Source organism: Prionailurus bengalensis, chromosome B3, assembly GCF_016509475.1.
Source record: "Prionailurus bengalensis isolate Pbe53 chromosome B3, Fcat_Pben_1.1_paternal_pri, whole genome shotgun sequence".
Lineage (NCBI taxonomy): Eukaryota > Metazoa > Chordata > Mammalia > Carnivora > Felidae > Prionailurus > Prionailurus bengalensis.
In genome coordinates, this window is record NC_057355.1 from 34,221,897 (window position 1) to 34,245,209 (window position 23,313).

Genomic DNA, 23,313 nt, shown 5'->3' on the forward strand with positions numbered 1-23,313 from the left:
GGAAAGCAGGACAGAGTAGAAGTGCTTCCTTGGAGGCAATGGTGTGTGTGTGTGTGTGTGTGTGTCTTTGTGTGTAACTGTCAGAGAAGCATGTCCCCGGGCTCTCCACTTGGAGCCGGAGAATCTTTGTGAAGCCAAGGTCATCAGCAACAACCTCTGTGACGCACACCACACGCTCAAGGGAGTAAGTTCTGGCCCACGTTTAGTTTTAAAGGGACTTTCGTCTCGCAGATGCGTTTATGCAATTCTTGCGGAGGGACAGTGCCACGCGGAGGAACAGGCACAAACAATGAAGGTTAGATGGACCTGGGTTCGAATTCCTCAGCCACCAGGAGCTGTGTGATGGTGAGTAAATTTCCTAAACTGGTGAGACCTGGCTTCCCCAGCTGTAAAATGGAGAGAATAGTACCCAGCTGTCAGGATGGCTCCACGTATTAAATACTGCCGCGCGGAGGAGGCTGTTGCATCCACACGACTCCTGAAACAGAATGTTACGGGCACCAGTGACAGTCACAACGAAGTTTAAGAGAGGCAAGGCCGACCGATCGGGACCAACACTCTTGGTGAGAGTGCGGCCCCGAGCAGCTGGGGTACAGAGTTTTCATGGCCGATCACACCGTTTTCTGGGAACAGAACAGAGAAACAGTTCCCAGACGAGTCAGAAACAGTTGCTGGATGGGGTGATTATTTTAGACTTTTTGCCACTAAGTTGCAACCAGTGGATCTCCTTGACCTTGCCTCTGATGCTCTTTTCTTTGAGCTTTTGTTTCCTTCATTGGCGAAGCCTGATTTACAACAGTATGAAGCATAATTTACAAGAGTAAAGCAAGGCTGTTATCTCTTGACCTTCAGTGTCAGAACAAAGCTGTTGTTTTTCAAGCTGCACGTTAGCCTTACGCTACAACTTAACCCTTACAAGGCTAAGCGTGAGTTCCCTGCCAGTTATTAAGTAGAGCCCGCACAGTAATACCCGTTACGGCTCTTAGAAAGCTGAGAGCCAAATCTGATGTCCGTTTATTTGCAGCTCGTTGCAGAAGTCTGGCCGCATCCACTCCGTCTGAACCCTGTGGGCGCCTCCCTATCTGCAAATGTTCCAGGTTGCACAGCATTTTGTAAAGTCCACGGGACTGATGTATCCCCAGTGTCCAAAGCAGTGCTTGGCGCACAGCGTGTGCTCAGGAAGTACTTGTTGAATAAACGAGATGGACAGCCTAAGCCCATTTGAAGGAGTAGCCCTCTAACAGGCCAGAGATGAGCTGAGGCTGTGTGTTTGAACTTCCATCACTACGGTCTGGAAGTCGGCACTCGCTAAGGGCGGACATCATTGGTGACCTCATCCATGTTTGGCCCCTCCTGCGTCTCTGCTCACAGAATCGCAATTGTGCCCAGAGCAGCGGTGTGTCCAGCCCCCGGTTGGTGGATCCTGACTGGTCCACACTAGTCATGACGACCCTTCATCTTCCCAGCCTTTGTGGCTAGGAATGGCCATGGAGCCTGTTTTGGCCAATGAGACCAAAGTGGAAGCCTATTGGTTATGGGAAGGGTTTCTGGGAAAGTGTTAGCTTTCTTGGTAGATGGAGGCCAATGCAATTGCACCTGTCCTTCCTCCTTCCTCCGCTGAAGGTGGATGTGATTGCTGGAGCAGGAGAAGCTGTCTTGTAACCACGAGCAAGAGGCCAAGAGAACTGCAAAGAAGCTCTGAAACTTTTTATAACTTCTTGTTATAAAACAAAAACAATTCCCCAAGTCAGTATAGTCAGGTTTTCTTTTACATGTGGCCAAAGAATGCTCAAATGATACACAGGTTGTCTGGTTGAAAAAACTGAGTCATGTATGACACATGAGCGCGAAGGCTTAAAAGAGTTTCAGAGCCCTTACATGGCCTTGATTGAAGGGGTAAACTGGTAGATTAAGTCCAAGAAACTGAATTTTATAGAAGACTTTTATAAAGAGTGTCAGGAGTCATGTGCTCAGCTTGTCAATAAAAACAAGAAAATCTGCAACTTTCTTAAAGGGTTGATTACCTCATTTTCTAATCAAGAGCTTTCCTCAGGAACTTGTTAGAAATACAGAATCTCAGGTCCCACCCAGCCTTCGCCGGCTCAGAATCCTAAATTTAACAAGAGCCCAGGTGATGCAAACACACGTTAAAGAGGGAGATGCGCTATTCTTGGGGGTTCTCGGCCCGAGCTAGAATTTCTTGCGAATGCCTTAAACCCACCGATGCCTGGTTCTCACCCCAGTCAACTGGAATATCTGGGGGGGGGGGGGGGGGTCCCAGCATCACTTAAACAAACAGAAGTTCCAGCTGATCTCATTACACAATGAGGTCTACAGAAAACCCGAGACTGCCCCTGGCCACCCAATAATCATGTCTTTGGTCGGGTTACTTATTCTCTTTGAATCCCAATTTATTTATCCATAAGGTGGCCACAAAATGAAGCACTTGCTCAGCAGCGTTGCCATGGAGATTAAGTTATGGGGTGTGAAGGACCTAGGGGACGCGTGGCACACTGCAGGTGCTCAGTCTCCCAGCCTCGGTGTCTCCCAGCCTCGGTGCTGATGAGGTTCTTTACCTGCACCCGTCTCTTTTAGAAAATTTCAAACCTCAGAGAAGCATAATATGAAGAATACCTCATACCCTTCACTGCTACTCACCAAAGTGCATTTTGCTTGATTTGCATGTGCTCGCTCGCTCTCCACCCATGCGCGCGCACACACACGTGTTCTGACCTACCTGACAGTGAATTGCAGACATCGTGACCTCGATCCCTAGATACAGCCGCAGGCACCTACTCCTGCTTGACCAAACACTAACATCACACCCAAGAAGTTTTCCATGGATTCAACTGCATCATCTTAAATACACTCCATATTTGAATTTTCCCTACGCTCAAATGTTCCTGGTTGCTCTTTTTTGAGGGTCTCATCGTCTGTTGAAAAACCTTTTCCGATCGTTAAGCCTCCCTATCATGGAATCACGCCTGACTCGCTGTGCCTTCTCTTTGCTGACCTGCTGGAAGTATCCAGTTTCTTTTCTGCTCCTCACTGCCCTTGGGACGTCTGGAGAGGGCGGAAGACATTTTCCCTTCCAGATCCCTCCCACTGCTGTCCTGGTCATCATCACCTGGGCTCTTGCCTGGTGGTCAATGAGCTTGTATGGCATGTGGTGCCTAAAATTAGAGACCGAGGTTTCCAGCTTGGGTCTGACCCCCTTGAACAGAGCAGAATTGTTGCCTCTCTCTTGGTTTCATTTGTGCATCTTCAAATGTAGCCTATTATCCCGTCGGTCATATTGAGCCTGGGGATCCTACACTTTTTCATCAACAGCTAAGCACACCATCTAGTCCTTGTGCAGTTAGGTCCATAGGTTGGAGTTGACGTGGGAAAAGAGTGGAACTAATATATGCTGGGACCATAGAACATGCCAGGCCCTGCAGAAATGGAGCTGGGAGAGACAGAGCCCGCCTCGACAGGGAGCTGACTGTAGAACCCTAGAGCCACCGAGGCGTAGCTGGAGACTGAACCCCTCTGAGTGTCAACGCTCTTGTTTCCAGAAGGGGATAACATTACAACCTCCTAGGTCTGCTGTGAAGACTTAATAAAAACCCTCACTCAGCTCAGTGTCTGGCACGTGGTAGACTTCTGGTTTTGGTGTTGAAGAAAAACATGGAATTTGGGGGTTAAGGAGAATGTTCCAGTGATGGCTGTGCCACACTGTGACTGTATAAAAAATCGGTGAATTGTACACTTCAGAACGGTTGACCTACTGGGTTTTATGTTAAGTGAATTTTACCATAATCAAAAAGAAGAGAGGCTATACGTGGAGATGTTCCAGGCTGAAAAGGTGGGTGGGAGGTGTGGGAAGCACATTTCAGGCAACATAGTAAGTTTCTGAGAGTTACTGATGCAATACTGTGCAGGACAGAGTCAAGGACAGACTCCTCCAGAGACTCTCTCTAGTCCGGGACGGCTCTCACCGGGCATTCTGACCTAAGTCATACTTCACTTTCCTATGCACCAAGAGAACCTGAAAGATTTTGTCAAACACTTGGCTAAACCCAAGACCAAGGTGAAGTCAGCCCAAGGGGAGCTGGAGGAGGGCTTATTCCATTGAGAGATGAGCCAGATGGAATCTGCCCAGTCGGCTCCAGTCTTTCCTGTCTCCTGGGGGGAGGTTTAAAGAAATACCCGCAAACGAGCAATCCTGGGTGGTGCACGCGCCTGAATATTTTATCTGAAGCTCCTCAGGCGATTCTAGCATACAGCCGAGGTTGAGGACCAGGGTGAAGCTAAGGTGCTTTGTAGCCAAGGTGTTCCCTGTGGCGAAGCGGCCCCGCCCTGTGCAGAGCGCTCAGAGCCATTAAGACAAGCCAACGGGGCCGCTCCAGGGCTTGGTTCTTTTTTAAAAGGGGCTGCTTGAAGCAACGTGAGCAGACGCGGAATCAGGCCCGAGAAGGCACAAATGTGTTCACAAAGCTCATCTTTTAACCAGTTTATTGCATCTTTACAATAATAAAAATAAATTAGTCATACACAAAAATAGTTGTCATTTTTGCCGAAAACAGACTGCATTTGCTCACATAATTCACCCTCTCCCCCTCACCTCCTTAAACAATAATTTAACACTTGTAAGGCCGACATGGTGACAGTGGAGTATTTATATTTAGTAGGTAGGTTCCTTGCTCCTGGCTAAGCAGGTGGCGGGACAGCCCAGTGCCCCTACCCCAGCGGTCCCAGCGGCCACCCTGGAGGTGTGGTCAGAGCTGTGAAGGAGCCACACCTCTTTAAGCCCCTCCCAGCCCCTGCCAGCGGACCCTGCCTCACCCACTGCTCTGACCAAGCCTCCCCGCAAGTCAGTGTTGGCGAGCCTACGAAGGAGGCAAGACGAAGAGAAGGGACGAAGAAAACCCTCCCGATTCCTTCTCCAGTTGGGACGAGGAGAGGGCAGATTATATGAGCAAACATAATATTTAAGATGGAAAGGTGGCGATGCAGACAGGCTTGTGTCAGGTACAATGCCAGGGGTAAAAGTCCCTCCCTGAACGAGTCAAAAAGCAGAGTAATTTATATTCGATCTTAAAACCCAAAGAATTTGGCTAGTCAGGATACTACATCGTAACTATGAACCTAGAATAAGGCATCATGTAGCAACTTTGCAGGAAGCTGGGTTAGTAGGATCAAATGATTTTACACAAATGTGGATTGCATATGTAAATAAATACCTATTAGGTCCCTTTAAAATTAACATATTCTAAATAATAGAACTATTTTGGTGTAGTGACTCATTCTGCCCATACAGTTCAGAATACACATTTCCTATAAACATCTTGTATTTACAAAGAACAAAATAATAAGTTATAACAAAGTATATCCTTCTGTCAAACTGAACCAGGGGTCAAGGACGTACGTGGAAGTTCGCTTATGTAACAGAATGGCTTTCCTCTCACTGAGGCAAGGGGCTCACCCTCTGGGAGATGCTGAGAAAGTTGGCTGCGAGTTCCCACCCTCTCGTGGCCACGTCGATTCTCCAACTGTTACCCACCGAACAGAACCAGGAGTGTGGGATGGTTCGGGGTGGAGAGAATTACTTTGCTCCAGTAAAGGTGCAGTAAAGCGAGGCGAGTTGAGAAAGAGAGCAGGTATTTGGAGGGTCCTAGTCTAGTCAAGATACTTCCCCAACAAGGTGTGTGACCCTTCCTGGGCAGAGAACTAGCCATCGGAATGTTCGGTTACTCGTCTACAAAGCAGGACTTGACAGGGCAGCTTTGGCCAAGTTGCTAGTGGTTCTGAGATATGAGGCCACATTCGGCTCAGGTGAGGATGCACCACTGGGTTCAAAATGGGGGACCCAGAAAGGGGAAGTCCACGTGCCGTGGTTCAAAATGGGGGACCCAGAAAGGGGAAGTCCACGTGCCGTGGTTCAAAATGGGGGACCCAGAAAGGGGAAGTCCACGTGCATGTACTTGCCATCCCAGACCAGGTGAATCACTCAAAGCTGCTCTACCGACAGAATCACCAAAGCCTAGACTCCGAAGGGACCTTAGACATCATATTGCCCGAGCTGAGCGCCTGAATCCCCTCTCCAGCATCCCTGACAAATGGCCATTCAACCTCCACTGAGACCTCCCAGTAACGGAAGAGCCCTCTACCTTCAGGGAGCTCTCGCCTTGGTTCTTCTCCAGGAGCTCAAGTCTGCTTTTACTTCCTGGTCTTAGGGTCACTGTCCTTATAACACGGCCCCATGTCTCTTCTCCAGGCTACACGTTCTCATGACGTCCTCTCCACCGTTCCTAACTGTGTGCACCCCTCCTCGGGATTGGGCGTGCTCATCTGAATGTTACACACTACCAATACTCTCCAAGTGTGGTTGCAGCAATCACAACGCAATGTGGCAGACGGTCACCAATGTTTTCTCCTCATGTAGCCTGAGTGTCTCATTTCGGGTTTGTGCATGGGTGGGGGTGGGGGGTGGGGTGCCGGAGGGGAGCCTCCACCCCTTTCTTGACTCACTGAGCTTAGTCGACTGGAATTCTCACGTCTCCTCCACCTTGTATTTGTATAGTTTTTGGTTTTTTTGAAGTTTACTCATTTATTTTCAGAAAGAGGGAGAGAAAGAGGTAGAGAGAGAGGGAGAGAGAGAGAAAATCTGAGCCTAACATGGGGATCTAACTCAGGAACCAAGAGACCAGAACTTGAGCCGAAATCAAGAGCTGACCGAGCCACCCAGGCACCCCAGACTAGTTTTGTTTTGTTTTTTTTGAATCCAAAGGTTGACTTATGCTGCTTCCTCGTGAATTCCTAAGATCCGGGTTTTGTTCTAGTCTCCCAGATCTCTTTGGATCCCGAGCCTGTCACTGTCACCAATTTCATGTCATCTACCAATTTCATCAGTAAGGTGTCCAACTTCCCATCAAAGCCATTTAAAGATATGGCAAGGGTCAGATGTTGGCCTCCACCTGCCAGACTGATACAGGTTCCTTCAGGTTTGATCATTCAATCTGTTTTAAGGAAAGACATCTATCTTTTTATCGCTTATATTTATACCTGCTACACTAGAAAACCAATATTCAAATTCTAAAATGGCTATATTAAAAAACAAAACAAAACAGGAGAGCCACTGGTTTAGAAAGGTACTAGTCCTATCCGGATTTCTCTCTCTGTCACACAACTTGGTGAGAATAAACTTAGTATCTCCCACCCATTGTTCACCTCCTTGGTAAGGCCATTCTTTAAAAAAGTTTTTTTTAAATGTTTATTTAAACATTGAAAGAGAGGACAGAGTGTGAGCAGGGGAGAGGCAGAGAGAGAGGGAGACACAGAATCAGAAGCAGGCTCCAGGTTCTGAGCTGTCAGCACAGAGCCCAATGCGGGGCTCGAACCCACCAACCGCTAGATCATGACCTAAGCAGAAGTTGGACGCTTAACCAACTGAACCACCCAGGTGCCCCAAGGCCATTCTTTTTAAAGGCAAGTGTCAAATGCTAAAGACTTTGAGGATAAGCAGATGACATGTACTCAAGGAAATGAAGCAGTCACAACATTCCAAGAGCCCTGAGCAGAGAGGCAAGGGGAAAAGGGACAGATGGGGACAGTTCTGAGAGCTCCTGCCAGCAGTGTCGCTCCTCGAGGGTGGGGACAAGCCTCACTCCTCTTGGTTTCCTTACTAGCGTGAGGGCAGTGGCCCAGACGCACCTGTGAAGTGCTCAGCTGACTCCTGTCTCCACCTAGTGGCCAGGTTGACAAGCTTTCTTTAGTGTCTCTCATGCTATCCTGGGGTGGGGGAATCTGAGCGTGAAGGTGGGAGACTGGAGTGCATTGAATGTCCTTTGCCTGGACTGCAAGGAAAACACTTTCCTTTTCTAACGAGTGAAGCAAAATAGCAAACTCCTTCTGTTTGGAGATTGTTGGCTTTTGTGAGAAAAACATAGAACATCTTCGATTCGTCTAATTGTAAAAGTCAGGGCAGGGAACGAGGCGATTCAGTACACAGGAAGAAGAAAAGCAGAATTAAAATGGAACTTTCAATTCTGCACGTCCCCGGTTGAGGAAACATGAGTGGGCGGAGAAGGAGCTGGCAGATAATGGGAGAAGGAGGGTGAAATAAGGGAGTGCCAGGAAAGGGAGAAAGAGACCTATCTGCGGGGAGAGTCATCAAAAGGTGAGCTTTCCTCTGACCCCCTCCAGGAACTTTATCGCTGGAAACACTGAGGGACCTTATCATATGTGTTGTGCCAAGGACAAAGGCGTTCAGGTGTTGATACAATAAACCAGGAAATGAGTGAAAACTGGATTTCAAAGACAAATAAGCTGCTAACTCCCTGTTCTAGTAACTTATAACTTTCCAGAGATAAATGAATTCCAAGAACAACTCAACTATTTGTTGGAAAAGAAAAAAGACGCTTAGTTTAGGTACGTTTTCTCCCTGAAGACAAAGGACTGACCCATTTGCTCCTACTCAATTCCACCAGAGGCAGGATGGCCATTCTCACAGGAAGATCACGGTCTCTAGCACAGCTGTTAGGTAACGTTTGGGGGCCCCAGGACACCAAAGAGATGTCAAAGAGACAAAGCCAGCATTGACGCATCCAGTCATGAGAATCTGGAGTTGGACCACCCTGGGGTGGTGACTTGCTTGATGAAGAGATCTCCGTTAGGACGGAACGTCGCCCATGTAGGGTGGTCCAGACCTCTGCGGGGCAGCCTGGATGGCTCCAAGGTTTCCCCTCAATTTGAGTGAAATCAGCCTTTCTGCTCTTTGACCCACTGATCTTGCCCTCCACCCTCCAGCATGTAAAGAAAGTTTCCTCCAAGGGACCCTTCTAATCGGGGGCTTGTTCCGCAAGGTCTGAGAGCAGCTGCATGAAGGCAACACTTCTCTTGTGACAAAATGCAAAAGTAGGTGGTGACAGGGAGAGAGAGTGCTCTGGACAGAAACCACCCGAATGCTTGGCTTCTCTGGTCCTGCTCTGCTTGGTGGGCATGGGAACTGGGGTCTCTGCCCGGCAGCTCATTGCACGAGTTACACTGTGTGGAGATGAGGAGAGATGGGTGTGCTTTTGCAAAATGGCGGCTGGGCTCTCCAAGAAGAGAATAAGACCCAACGAAAGGTCACACAGAATTTCTGAAAGCCCAGGGGTAGTGGCAACTGAACACAGTGTGTCAGAGTGGGCTGGCCATACTGTTTCCAAAAGCTTTAAGTGACCGTCAAATTAGCAGATTTTTGGGTTAAAGGGCTCATGGGAGAAACTCAGTTACTGGGAATCCAGGTTTGCTTTGAAAGGGAAATAAGCCCAGGACCACGGTACTAAATAAGACAGATTTTCTATGAGCTTACAGTTTGTTTAAGCCTGAAGTTTTTCTTAATTGGTGAAAGAATATAAAACCCTTGAACAACATGGGTTTGAATTGCATGGGTCTGCTTATACAGAGATTTTTCTTTCCGATAAATACCGTACAGTATTGTAAATGTATTTTTTCTTTCTTGTGATTTTTCTTTTCTTTCTTTAAACATTTTTTAGGGTTTAATTTTGAGAGAGAGAGAGAGAGAGAGAGAGAGAGAGAGAACGAGTAGGGGAGGGGCAGAGAGAGAGGGAGACACAGAATCCAAAGCAGGCTGCAGGCTCTGAGCTGTCAGCACAGAGCCCGATGTGGGGCTTGAACCCATGAGCTGTGAGATCACAACCTGAGCTGAAGTTGGAATCTTAACCCACTGAGCCACCCAGGTGCTGCTCTTGTGATTCTTCGAAATGACATTTTCTTTTCTCTAGCTTACCTTATTGTAAGAATATAGTATATAATACACGTAAAAATATGCGTTGATTGCGTCATGGGTAAGGCTTCCAGTCAATGACAGGCTGTTAGTAGTTGAGTTTTTGGGGAGTCAAAGGCTACACAAGGATTTTTGACTGCACAGAGGGTGGCTGGCAGCCTAAGCCCCCTAACTGTTCAAGGGTCAACCATATATATATATTCTTTTTAATTGGCTTTTCAGGTGGTTTACCTTTCCCTATGCACTGCATCCCCCTTGCTGCCCGAGGCCTCTAGAACTGCAGAGTCAGGTGAAGGGCATCGGGGAGGATCCTGCCACTGCGGCCGTCACTGAAGGAGCCCACTGAAGGAGCCTCTTCCTGGCTGCTGTATGAGTGCAGATCTTAGTGCTCAAGTCTGGGATGGTGCGTATAGGTTGTGAGTCACAGTGGGAGGGAGGGATGGGAAGTCAAAACAGAAACCCATAAATCCAACTGGAAAAACCAAAGGGAGACTCTTTCTAATATAAACACAGGTTTTATGCTGAGACACGTTGGTTAGACTCTCCACTGGGTGATGTGTGGTGAACATCCCAGAAGTGACTATGAAAGGAGAGAAAGCCCAGAGCCCAGAGATAGGAAACAAGGGCTCTGTGGCCAAAGGGACCCTGGTGTGCAGTTCCATGGGGGTGGGGGGGAGGGCACATATCACTGGGGAATGCACTCGGGATTTCAGGCATCACCTTGCTACCCCATTGACTTTCTTGTCTCATGGACAATTCCGTTCAGGACGGGGTTTCACAAAACCTGCGCAGGGTCCTGTAATGAGGATCTGTGACTTTGTCAGGGAAGGGACAGACGGAAACGGACTTTGGAAACAACAGAGTGCAGTGGATACAGTCTTGACCTTTGGCCAGAGGAAAGAATTCAGAAACTGGGTTTTGTTTGCTGAGCGGGGAAATTTCGCAGTCACTTGGTCTGAGATGAAGCCATGTCCTGTAGACCTAAGGCTTCTGGGCAGGCCTTGGGGTGACTTTTATGGTCAGATGACAGGGGTCGGACTCAACTCTGCCACCGAACGGGTGAGTGTACCTGGCAGGTCAGTTACACAAATTGAGCCTCAGTTTCCTTGTCAGTAAAATGAGGATGATGATTCATTCCCTGGCTCCCATTCTGGGGCTTCGTGGGCCGCTAATGATCTAGTACCTGTGAATACACCTGTGAAACAATAAAGCACTATATTGACATGAGATATTTGTGTCATAAGGCAGGAAAAAGCCTAATGTCTTTGAGAATAAAAATAGGCACAGCCAGGCTGAGGTAAGAGTGGGAAGCAGGCGTCTCAGCAAGGCTTGGTGGGGCTCCGGGGTGGGAGCTGCCTCTTCTGACTCTCCAAGGGGCCCCGATATTGAAAAGGGCAGTAGCACCATGGACGAGGCAGCGCCCCTCCAGTGACTTAGAAAGTGCTGGCACGGGAGTTGACTGAGAGCCACATGCACCCCGCCCCCCCCTGCGTGGTTTTCAGATGGCACCTTACCAGGTGCCAGGTTTCCCAAGGAGGGATCATCAGTTTATGGTGATGCTAAAGGACAACCGTGGCTTGGCTCCTGGGCACGACGTGTCCGCTTTGGCGAAGGTGGGGTGGTGACTACGCTGGCTGGCGGCCTGGAAGCCTCTGGCGGAGCAGCGGCCAGCCAGCCCCACCGCCGACAGACTCCCCGACCGCCCCACTGCCGCGGGGCGGGCGTGTTATCTGCTCCCCAGGAAGCCCGGGTGCCTGTTGGCCACACGCGTGCAGGAGGCACAGCAGGCCGTCTTGTAGTAGTTGTAGACACACAGTCGCGCCTGGACCACCACGTTGCAGTTGTAGTACCTGTCCTTGCAGTTTTCATCTGCAGAAGAGAACAGAAAAGACCCTCTGAGCACAGAGCCAGCCCGGACCCATGGGAAGAGAAAGGACAGTGGACTTGGCTTTCCCTCCTGGTCCTGCTTTAGTACCCATGGGAGGTGCAGGGTGGGCGAGGAGCTTATGTTTATCTTTTCTTTTTAAAAAAAAAAATTTTTTTTTAACGTTTATTCATTTTTGAGACAGAGAGAGACAGAGCATGAATGGGGGAAGGTCAGAGAGAGGGAGACACAGAATCTGAAACAGGCTCCGGGCTCTGAGCTGTCAGCACAGAGCCCGACGCGGGGCTTGAACTCACGGACCGCGAGATCATGACCTGAGCCGAAGTCGGACGCCCAACTGACTGAGCCACCCAGGCGCCCCTATCTTTTTCTTTTAAACATGGTAACAGAATGGACGGTGTCCTCCCTGCTCCCCAGCAGAGACACAGTTCCCAGAGTTCACTCCGCGGCCACCTCCCCTTTCTTCTCACCTGCCCCCGAGGTCATCAAACCCCACATTTGGTATTTATTATCCCCAATCCTTTCTTCATACGCGAGCTGTGAATGATCGTGCCCCAATCACTATGTGGCATTTAAACTTCAAAAAAAAAAAAAAAAAGATACAGATTGTATATATTCCTTGGCAACGTGCTCTACGTCGACTTTGTGTGATTCGCTCATGTTTAACGAATGCTCTGCGGGAGTTCATTCTCATCCTACGTGCTGCAACTTACGGACCCGTTTTCCACTGACAGTTGTTTTCCATTTTTTAAGGCTGCAAACACTGCTCCTTTCTTTATTTTTATAAATTTTTCTTTTCAACGTTTATTTATTTTTGGGACAGAGAGAGACAGAGCATGAACGGGGGAGGGGCAGAGAGAGAGGGAGACACAGAATCGGAAACAGGCTCCAGGCTCTGAGCCATCAGCCCAGAGCCCGACGCGGGGCTCGAACTCACGGACCGCGAGATCGTGACCCGGCTGAAGTCGGACGCTTAACCGACTGCGCCACCCAGGCGCCCCAACACTGCTCCTTTCAACAACTGTTACACATCCCCTTCTCTGGGTCCTGCTGGGTCACAAGGTAGATGCAACTTTACTGGATCCCATCCAATGGCTCTCCCAAGTAGGTGCAACAACCGACATTTCTGTCAGTGGTACAGACGAATTCCCTTTGTGCCGCATCTTTTTGCTGATCTGGCGGATGTGACATTATCCCCAAAGGAGGTCCAACGTGTCGTCATCATACGCATAGTGGCCATTCGAGTTTCCTTTTCTGTGAATTGCTTTTCCCATCTTTTGACCAATTGCTAATTTGCTTAACTTAAAACAAATGATTCAAGGACATTCTTTGCATATAATGGGTCTGATCCTTTTTTGTTCATTGTAGGTGTTGCAAATATCTTCTCCATGCCTGAGGCCTTTCTTACCAGTTTGCCTAGTGTTGATTGGCAAATAGATTTTATTTTTAATATAATAGGCATTATAACATTTTACTTTGCGGTTTGGGATTTGTGTTTCTCATCGAAGAAATGATTCCCTATGCTAATGGACATATTTCTGCATATTCTCTTTTAAAAGTTACAAAAATTTCTCTTCACGTTTATTTCCCTAATTCACCCAGAATTGATGCGTGGGCATGTGCGGTGACAAGGAGGAATTCAATTTGATTTTTTTCTCTGTGGGTAAACAATTGTTTCATTACCATTAACTGAACGTTCGTGTTTCCTCCCCAGATTCGTAATGTTAACTTTGCCCATGTATCACAAGCCACGCTATGCTCGAGTGTATTTGGGGAACTCTATTCCGTTCCTTTGGTTTAGTTATCTATCCTTGGGCCAGTATCTCCTGATACATCGTAGGATATGTTCCCCAACATTGGTCATTATCAAAATCACCTTGCCTATTATTATTTCTTTGCTTTTGCTCTTCTGTGTAAACTTTAGACACTGTTAGATTTTTCTATGAAAAGCCCTGTCTAGATTTTGATTAACGTTGCTTGAACTTACAGATGAATCAGGGAAATAACTGACATAATTTCAGATGCTTGCTTTTTGATATGCCTCACAAGTATATTTAATCCGTTTATGCATCATGACATACAGCTTTACCACATTCTTTTCAAGACGTCAATTCTGTCCTATGTGCAGTAGCATAATTAGCCATTTCCTTCTCCTGGTAGAAATGTAATTGCTTCCGATTTCTATGAGTCACAGGAAATTCTACAATTCAGTCACTTATCAATTCTACACAATTTTCCCAGCCCTGTTACTCATGTATGTGCATATCCATACATTTTTGAGAGCAAAGCTTGAGTGTAAATTTCCGGAAGTAGAGTCACTGAGTCAAAGACACCGAATACTTTGTGTATTGAATGATAGTGCCAAAGTTCTCCTAGAAGATTACATTCCCCCCACAACTTTGCCAACAGCGAATACTGTCCAATTTTGAAAAGTTTTCCAGTCTTAGGGAAAAACACAGACTACCATTATTTTTAAAATTTGCCTTTTTGATGTGCTAGTGAAGCTGATTACTAACTCCGCCTCTTCCAACTATGTTCGTATCTTTTATCCTTTATAAAATTGGATCACTTGTCTTTTCAGGTACACAGCAAAACTGAAGGAAAGGTACAGAGGTATAGGGATTCTTTTCTTTGTGAGACAGAGAGAGAGAGAGAGAGAGAGCGAGCACAAGCGGGGGAGGGGCAGAAAGAGAGAGGGAGACACAGAATCCTTAGCAGGCTCCAGGCTCTGAGCTGTCAGCACAGAGCCTGACGCGGGGTTTGACCTCATGAACTGTGAGATCATGACCTGAGCTAAAGTCGGATGCTTGACTGAGCCACCCAGGCGCCCCTCTTATCTCTTCTTTTTAAACTAATTTGTGTGAGTTTTATGTATATTAAGGATTTGACTCTGCTTGAGTGGCATTTATTTGATTCTTTGATTCTAAGATACGGTCAGTTGTGAGGTGATTTAGTAACGGCTCTCTGGAATTAAGTGAAAGATTATAAAAATGTACGTAGATTTCAAAAACCTGATAACAGCATACATTTGCCCATGTACTCACACACTATTTTCTTCTCGAGCATTATAACCAAATGTGCACCCGAGTCATCTTTGCTCTCCCAGTGTATACAGATTCTTGCTGGGTGCAACTGTCTGGGATACACTTTGTGCTTCATAACTCTGGCTCACAGCCTGGACATTTTTAGTACCTTTAGCTCTGATGGTATCGATTGGGATCAACCTGAGGCATATGAAAGAATACCACGGTCTTGCTTACATTTTCTCTTTTGTTAAATCTCATAGTTTCCCTTTTCCTGAATTGAATTTTCTATAATTGGAAACTAAACAGTTTTTTCTCGTGTCCTTGCAAAGACACCATAGACAAGTGGAAAAGACCAAAGCAGACTGGTAAAAAATTTCTATCACATCAAATTAGTTAGAAACCTGGAGGAGATGTCTGCTAGCTGAGGGCTAGCCCTTCAGAATACACGAACCGTTTATGCCAATCACTCCCAGCTTGCAAACTGTACAATCAATTCTATGGGTCTGGTAATTTTGGCTGTCTTTAATTATCTTGGGCTGGCCCGAGACAAGTAGACAAGTTTACATACACAACTTTTCTTTCCAGTGTTGCATTACTTTTTTAAAAAAACAATTTACCTAACAATTTAGGATCCACATTTAAACGAATGCTTTAATTATGTGCTGCCAATGTAAGTAAGTTGATGGAGGCGACATCTAGGTGAACATGTTTGTGTGCATGAATCGGCAATGGTACTTCTGTCACTCTGGGCTCTGGCTCCTGGCTGGACGGTTTCCTCTCATATTGATTGTGTCACACTGCAGTAAGGTATATTTCACATTGTCTCACAATCGTTCCTCATTCTCTCTCTCTTTTCCTTTCTTCGCTTCTTTCAACTTGGGTTATGATGTCTGTGATGGTTCCTTTCGTGTGTCAACTTTACTAGCGATGGGGAGCCCAGATTGAAAGTGATTTCCGGGTGTGTTTCTGGATGAGGTTGCATTGGAACTGACGGGCCCCGTAAAGCAGGTGGCCCTCCCCATTGCAGATGGGCCTCATCCACTGAGGGCCTGAACAGGACGTAAAACAGAGGAAGGAGGACTTTGCCCCTTTTCTGTCTCACTGCCTGAGCTGGACATTTCACGTCGTCATCTCGGCTCTTGGACTGAGATTCACGCCATCAGCTCCCCCTGGTTCTCAGGCCTTCAGACTCAGATTGAATTACACCAGCAGCTTTCCCGAGTCTCCAGCTTGTGACGGGTAGATTGTGGGGCTTCTCAGCTTCTACAGTCATGTAAGCCAATTACTCATTTCTCCCTTCTTTTCTCTCTTTACCTATCTATCTATCCATCTACCTATTTATCTATCTATCCATCTCTCTCTCTCTCTATCATCTATCATCTATCTGTCATCTTTTGTCTACCTACCCACTTATCCACCCGTCTATCTTTCCTATTGGTTCTGGTTCTCCGGAGAGCCCTAATACAATGTTCTTAACAGAAAAATGTTTTTAATTAATTATGTTTTTACATTCAGCAATGAGGCCTCTGAGTTTTGGGTCTAGTTTATGAAGACTTAACCAACTCTGAGATGTATTTTCTCTGGCATTTTTACAGTATGTTTTTTTTTATGTAAGGATCTTCAATCCATTAGGCACTTGTGCTTCTATATGGCATAAGGCAAGATTTAAGATGCTTTTCTTTGTTTTTTCAAATGGATCTTCAACTATCTGAATACAGTGGAAATCTCTCCTTTCTGTACTTCCTTAATATTAGACTATCATACTTCACTTCCTTGGTATAAAGGAATCTGTTTCAGAATTCTGTATTATAACATCGATATGCCTGTCTCTTCCTGAATCAGTAGCATATAGTTTTAATTTATGTAGGTTTATAATATGTTCAAGTATATGATAAGGCAATATATTAAATTTTTTTTAATGTTTATCTATTTTTGAAAGAGAAAGGGAGGGAGGGAGAGAGAGAGAGAGAGAAGCACAAATGGGGAAGAGGCAGAGAGAGGGAGACACAGAATCCGAAGCAGGCTCCAGGCTCTGAGCCGTCAGCACAGGATCTGACGCAGGGCTCGAACTCACGAACTGTGAGATCATGACCTGAACGGAAGTCTGATGCTTAACCGACTGAGCCCCCCAGGCACCCTGGCAATCTATTTGAACATATTATTGCTGAACCCCATGAACCTTATTTTATCCTCTTTATAGTACTGAGGAACAGTTAGCCTCTCTATCCATTCACATTTCCTTTTATGTTCTATACCAAGGTTTTCTTACTTTTAATTATTATTTAACATTAAAAAAATAGGTTTAGACCTTTCTTATTAATTTTCTTCCTTACACTGACTTGTTCCTACAGTTAAAAGTTGAACTCTCACTACTTTGACCTTAAAGATAATGGAACCGAATCTCTGAAACCATTAGCATTTTAATCAGTTCACATTTAAGTTTGGAGGGTGTTTTGGATCGCCATCCCTGCTATGAACAGTCATCTTAAACTGTGAAACTTGGGGCGCCTGGGTGGCGCAGTCGGTTAAGCGTCCGACTTCAGCCAGGTCACGATCTCGCGGTCCGGGAGTTCGAGCCCCGCGTCGGGCTCTGGGCTGATGGCTCGGAGCCTGGAGCCTGTTTCCGATTCTGTGTCTCCCTCTCTCTCTGCCCCTCCCCCGTTCATGCTCTGTCTCTCTCTGTCCCAAAAATAAACGTTGAAAAAAAAAAAAACTGTGAAACTTATCACACTGAAAGTATTTTGACCCCCTGAACTCCATGACTATGCACAAGGTCATGGAGAGATCTAGATGGGCTTGGCATTTTCATACCAGAGAACTTGATGGAGTTTAAGAAGGATGTATCTCTTCTCCTAGAAAGGAATCCCTACTCACCAACTTCAGGGACACAGTCCTGAGGGTTACAAGATTCTTTCTCTTCTGGTTTCAACTGAGGGTCACAGAGATTGCTTAGGGTCATGTCATCTGACAGGCAGCGCACTTCCCGGACCCGGAAGCCACCCTGGCAGCTCTTGGAGCACTGCATGGCGACAAAAGGAGAGCGTTAAGAGATTTTTGACAGTCCATTAGCCTAGCACATCGGAGGCGCAGATTTTGGAAGATTTGAAACATCTTCAAAAGGAGACCAAATACTAAAACAAACTCCCATGCGTCCAGCAGCATCAACAACCATCAACTCACAGCCAATTATGTCCCAACTATACCCCAACCACATCCCCTGTACAACAGCATTTCTCAGAATGTCCAAGGATACCTGCATCCAACTCACCTAAGGAACTTGTTCAAAATGCAAAATACTTGGCTAGGGTGGAGCCAGAATCCGGTCTTTCCAAACAAAATGCTGGTTGATTCTTTTGCACACACTAAAACTGATGGGGTGCCTGGGTGGCTCAGTCAGTGAAGTGTCCGACTTCAGCTCAGGTCATGATCTCCTGGTTTGTGGGTTCAAGCCCTGCATTGGGCTCTGTGCTGACAGCTCAGAGCCTGGAGCCTGCTTCGGATTCTGTGTCTCCCTCTCTCTCTGCCCCTCCCCCACTTGCATTCTCCTTCTCTTTCAAAAATAAATAAACATTAAAAAAATTATTGGGGCGCCTGGGTGGCTCAATCGGTTAAGCGACCGACTCCGGCTCAGGTCATGATCTCACAGCTCGTGAGTTTGAGCCCCGCGTCGGGCTCTGTGCTGACAGCTCAGAGCCTGGAGCCTGCTTCGGATTCTGTGTCTCTCTATCTCTCTGCCCCTAACCCACTTGCATTCTGTCTCTGTCTCTCTCAAAAATAAACAAACATTAAAAAAAAATTAAAAAAAATAAAAATAAAAAAATTATTAAAAAATAAATAAATCAAATTGAGAGTCACTGCTTTATGGCCTCTTCAGTTTAGAGATCAAGATGGTCCCAGCCTCTGGCTCCTCCCACCAAGCAGGCCCCAACAGCCACTGTCTAGAGTAGGTCACTGTAGGGAATCTACTCCAGGGCTGAGCCCAGTGCTTGCACACAGTAGGTGGTCTGGCTGTCTATGGGAGGAAAACAAAAGCGTGATGTACTAATGTGATGTCTATAAAGAGCACCATGACTTACCATGCTCCATTCTGTGCTAAACCATTTGGCCCCACAAGGCTTGAGGTGGCATGACTGCTGGCTGGGGGGTCTTTCCAGGAAGGAACATTCATATGGGTCCAACACTTCAAAGGTGTCTACGTTCTTCCTAACACAAATCACCTCCCTCTGTTGGGTCCCGCTCCCACACTCGATGGAACACTGGAGAAAAATCAGAGAAGGATGGGTGTCACATGGCAGAAAGGGGACGAGAACATCATGTGGTGTCTGTTTGAGTGCTTTTTATCATCAGTTCAGTGGGGATGAGCCCGACGGCACCTGGAAAATATTACTGGACGAAAAGTTGCAGATGGATTCCAATTTTCCTAACAGCTCTGTGTTTGGAATGGAGAGTAGGTGCCCTGGGTTATCACAGCGCCAGGGTCGTGGTGCCCTCTGTGGTGAGAGTGAAATGGTTTCTTTTAGACCACCTCTTTTATATAACCCCTCCCCGGGCGCACAGGCAGGAACACATCAGCCTGTCAGTTTGGTTGTCCCTGTCCAGTAGATTCTGACACTGCTCATTGTAAAACAATGAACCAACATTCTGATGGCTTTCCCAGGTCTCAGTGCGTGGATACTGGGAATGAAGTAGTCTCTTAGAGCCCACACACCTGTGGATGAAGGGCTAAATTAAAATTCTTCGGGATGCACGAACGTGAGAAGATCCAAGACTGGGGACAATGCCCCCTGTGGTCAACCCTCCCCTCCCAACAGGTGGCCAGCAGGAAGCTTTGACGTTGGAGTCCAAGCCTTTCACTTCCCACCTTGGTGGGAAGTGTGCAGGGGGTGGTCACACAAAGAGGGTGGTCAGACAATTACATGCGTTGGCGTATTTTGTTAGTTTCCACGAACACGATGCATATAACTGCTCACCAAGTATTCTATTTAAGTATCTGTTACTTTGTAAAATGTTTTCTGTTCACGTTTGGTTGACTCTTAACACTTCTTGATTACAAAAAGTTTAAACTGTGATCTATATTCTTCTAGAGACTTTAAATAATCTACTACCTGTATAAGAGCCTCTAATAATTTCTTCAGTTGAAACTCTTAACATTACCTTTACTGTCTGTATGCAGGAACATAATCGAATTAAAAAAACGGGGGAAAACCCACACATATCTACAGAAAAAAAAGACAAACCCCAAACCAACAGACTATGAATTAAGCACACAGGACATCATAAGCATCACCCTCAGCAATTTCCCCTTTGTGCCCTTTTTTGGGTGGGCGGGGCATCCTCATAAGACATCCAGAGAATACGTCTTCTTAGTTTGTTTTTCCTATTTTTTTTCCACGTTAGTTTATGATTGATTTGGAGTATATTCAGGTTTTGTCCTTTTCTTACAAATGCTGCAGACAATGACAGCACCGGAGGCAGGGGAGGAGTGACCAGGCTGCCAGGCAAAGGTCTGGCCTCCCCTGCAGGAGGAGTGTGTGTGTGTGTTAAAGCAAGGGTGGAATAGGAGACATGGAAACTAGTCCAGACATCGTCACTAAATAGCTCTGTGACTTTAGCCAAGATATTGCACTTCCCCATGGCTCTACTGTCTTACTTGCAAAGTGGTGGTTTGGAAACCTAATCAGAAAGACTCCTCCCCGCCATGACTGCTCTGAGGGTCTGTGTCTGTACTGAGTGCTTGGCAGAATAGCAGAGTACAAACCTTGACCAAAACCTGAAGTTATTTGATGCTATTTTTAGAAAGTCCTTGAAGAGATTAGGTAATTAAGGGAGAATGAGTACATAGCTCAGCCTTCTACCCTCAATGCCAAGAAATGGCAGAATATTTGTGTTAGGAACAAGTGAATGTATGTGTGTACGGCAGGGGCGGGAGGGGGTTGATATACGTGTGCATGCACGAAATAGCATTTGAAAACAGGAAAGGAGGGGCGCCTGGGTGGCGCAGTCGGTTAAGCGGCCGACTTCAGCCAGGTCACAATCTCACGGACCATGAGTTCGAGCCCCGCGTCAGGCTCTGGGCTGATGGCTCAGAGCCTGGAGCCTGTTTCCGATTCTGTGTCTCCCTTTCTCTCTGCCCTCCCCCGTTCATGCTTTGTCTCTCTCTGTCCCAAAAATAAATAAACGTTGAAAAAACAAACAAAAAAAAAAAAAAAAAAAAGAAAACAGGAAAGGATACTCATCCTTGGTGGAACGGAAGTTATGGGGGATACTAGAATGGTGAAAGGCAGCTGAGACTAAATTGAAGAAGCACATCATAGTTCAAAATGCACACGCAGGAGGATGCCTGGCAACGAGGAGAGTTCAGGTGCTTTGGGTGAGAAGGAATATGAGGAGCAAGAGAGAGGACTCAAGGCAGTGAGAGAGTGGCCGCTAAGGTACTGACCAGGAACAGCTGGGCTGGCCTGACTGTGCCCGGGTGCCTGACAGTAAAGACATCTGCCCCTACTGTCAAAGGGCAAAGTGAAGGCATTCTCAGATTTTCAATGGCTCAGAAACTTACCACTCATGATCCTATTTGAAAGACTTACTGACTAACGGTCTCTAACCAGATAAAAAAGAACCTGGAAGAAGACACACCAGCAAGGACATAAAGCAGAAGTTGGCAAAAGCTGTTGTTAATAATGGTTTCCAGGGATGATGAAGATGTTCTGGAATCAGACGGTGGTGGTGGCTGTACAGTTTTGTGGATATACTAAAAACCACTGAATTGTATACTTTTAAAAGGGTGAATTCTGGGGCGCCTGGGTGGCTCGGTCAGTTGGGCGTCCGACTTCGGCTCAGGTCATGATCTTGCAGTTGGTGATTTCGAGCCCCACGTCAGGTCTGTGCTGACAGCTCACAGCCTGGAGCCTGCTTCGGATTCTGTGTCTCCCTCTCTCTCTGCCCCTCCCCTGCTCATGCTCTGTCTCTCTGTCTCAAAAATAAATCCACATTAAACAAATTTTTTTAAAGGGTGAATTTTATGGTATGTGAATTATATTTCAATAAAAAGATAACCTTTGGGTGGGAGAAAGCTATTTTTAAACCTAAATTTTCTCGATTTTCAGTATTTTCTATAAAATTAGTTAACATTAATATGGAGCTGGATCCAGATGATCTCAAGATCTTTTGGGAGCTATTGTGGATTGAGAAAGTGGAGATAAATAAATGAGGACTTAAGGTTTCTGTTTTCTTTTGGGGGAAGATGTAGGATAACACAGATAGAAACATAAAACTTTAAAACTGCTAAATATTTGAATGTTATTACCAAATGAATAAAAATAGAATTTATAACTTCCAAAATGTTAGAGGGAAAAATGGAATTAGAGAAACCTAATCCATGAAAATGTGCAGAAAGTTAAGAAGAAACAGACCCAGAAAGCATGGCAATAACCTAAACAGGAAACACAAGTTAAGATGGCAGGGGAAAGTCCAAACATATAATTGATTGCAATAAATGTGAATGGTTAAATTTTAACTCTTAAAAAAACAGAGACTTGCTTGGGGTGCTTAGGTGGCTCAGCTGGTTAAGTGTCTGACAGTTTCAGCTTAGGTTGTGATCTCACTGTGAGATCCACTGTCAGCATGGAGCCTGCTTGGGATTCTCTCTCTTCCTGCCCCTCCCCCACTCCTTCTTGTTATTTCTTAAAATAAATAAACATTAAAAACAACCCCAAACCAAATCAAACCAAACCAAACCAAAACTACAGAGACTTGCAGACTGGGTAAAAATAAAGTCTTGCCTACAAAACGCATACCTTGGAAAAGTACATAAGAAGATGACAAAAATGCACTAGGTGAAATTCGACAACGAGAAATGACAGTAATGCAAATATCAGGTAAAATATAATTCATGGAGAAAAGCCTAGAAGAGCAAGCGGTATTTAACAGGGATAACTACTTCCACTGAGCAGTGGGAGCGATTATGTGTGTTTGTACACCTGAAGAATTCCTGCAGTTGTACATTGGTGGATCACTGATCCGAGACCAGATGAGAATGGAGATATCTGCTCAAGATGCCAGTGAAATCCAGACAGATAGGCAGACAAGAGGGCTGCTCTCAATGGCTAGAGGCTGTGAAAGACCCCCCAGAACAAAGACAATGTACAGGTGAAGTAAACCCAGAACTGGTGGGGAAGATAGGAAACATCTGTGATCCGTCTAGGCACTGATCTAGATACTGGTGGAATACCCTGAGTAGGAGTTGGGCTACTTTGGCTGCAGGTAGAAAAGAGACTCCTTAAGCTTGACAGGTCTCCTTCTCTTGGATTGGCTTTCTCCACAAGCCTCAACAAGGCCGCTGCTAGCACCCGTGCTCACGACTTCCCAGGTAGTCTCTTCCCCCAAAGCCCACACTAAAAGTCCCAGAGAAAAACTCTGCTTGGCTTGGCTTGGGTTACACGTCCACCCTGGACAATTCACTGTGACCAGGCTAGTGGGGTGTTCCAGATGCAACTATCGTTCAAACCACATGGATGGAAGCAACATTTATTTTTATTTTAGTTTCAATAAATAAGCATGCTCTACTTCATTTTCTCTGGGGACAACATCAGATTCCCAGGGTATGGAGGTGCCCCCAGACTCCAACATCCTCA

General features: G+C 46.2%; 1 protein-coding gene across 2 annotated transcripts in view; it reads right to left on the minus strand.

Annotated features, from left to right (window-relative positions):
- Positions 1-4,480: 4,480 nt before the first annotated feature.
- The window catches only part of THSD4 (thrombospondin type 1 domain containing 4), a 576,363-nt gene continuing 557,530 nt past the window's right edge, over positions 4,481-23,313 (minus strand). For both annotated transcript variants that reach the window (XM_043554015.1, XM_043554016.1), the window contains 3 exons: positions 18,760-18,939; positions 17,558-17,702; positions 4,481-11,641 (listed from right to left, as the gene is read on the minus strand). In XM_043554015.1, the coding sequence (XP_043409950.1) occupies positions 11,499-11,641; positions 17,558-17,702; positions 18,760-18,939 (468 nt within the window). In that variant the 3' untranslated portion in view covers positions 4,481-11,498. The remainder of the gene's footprint in view (positions 11,642-17,557; positions 17,703-18,759; positions 18,940-23,313) is intronic.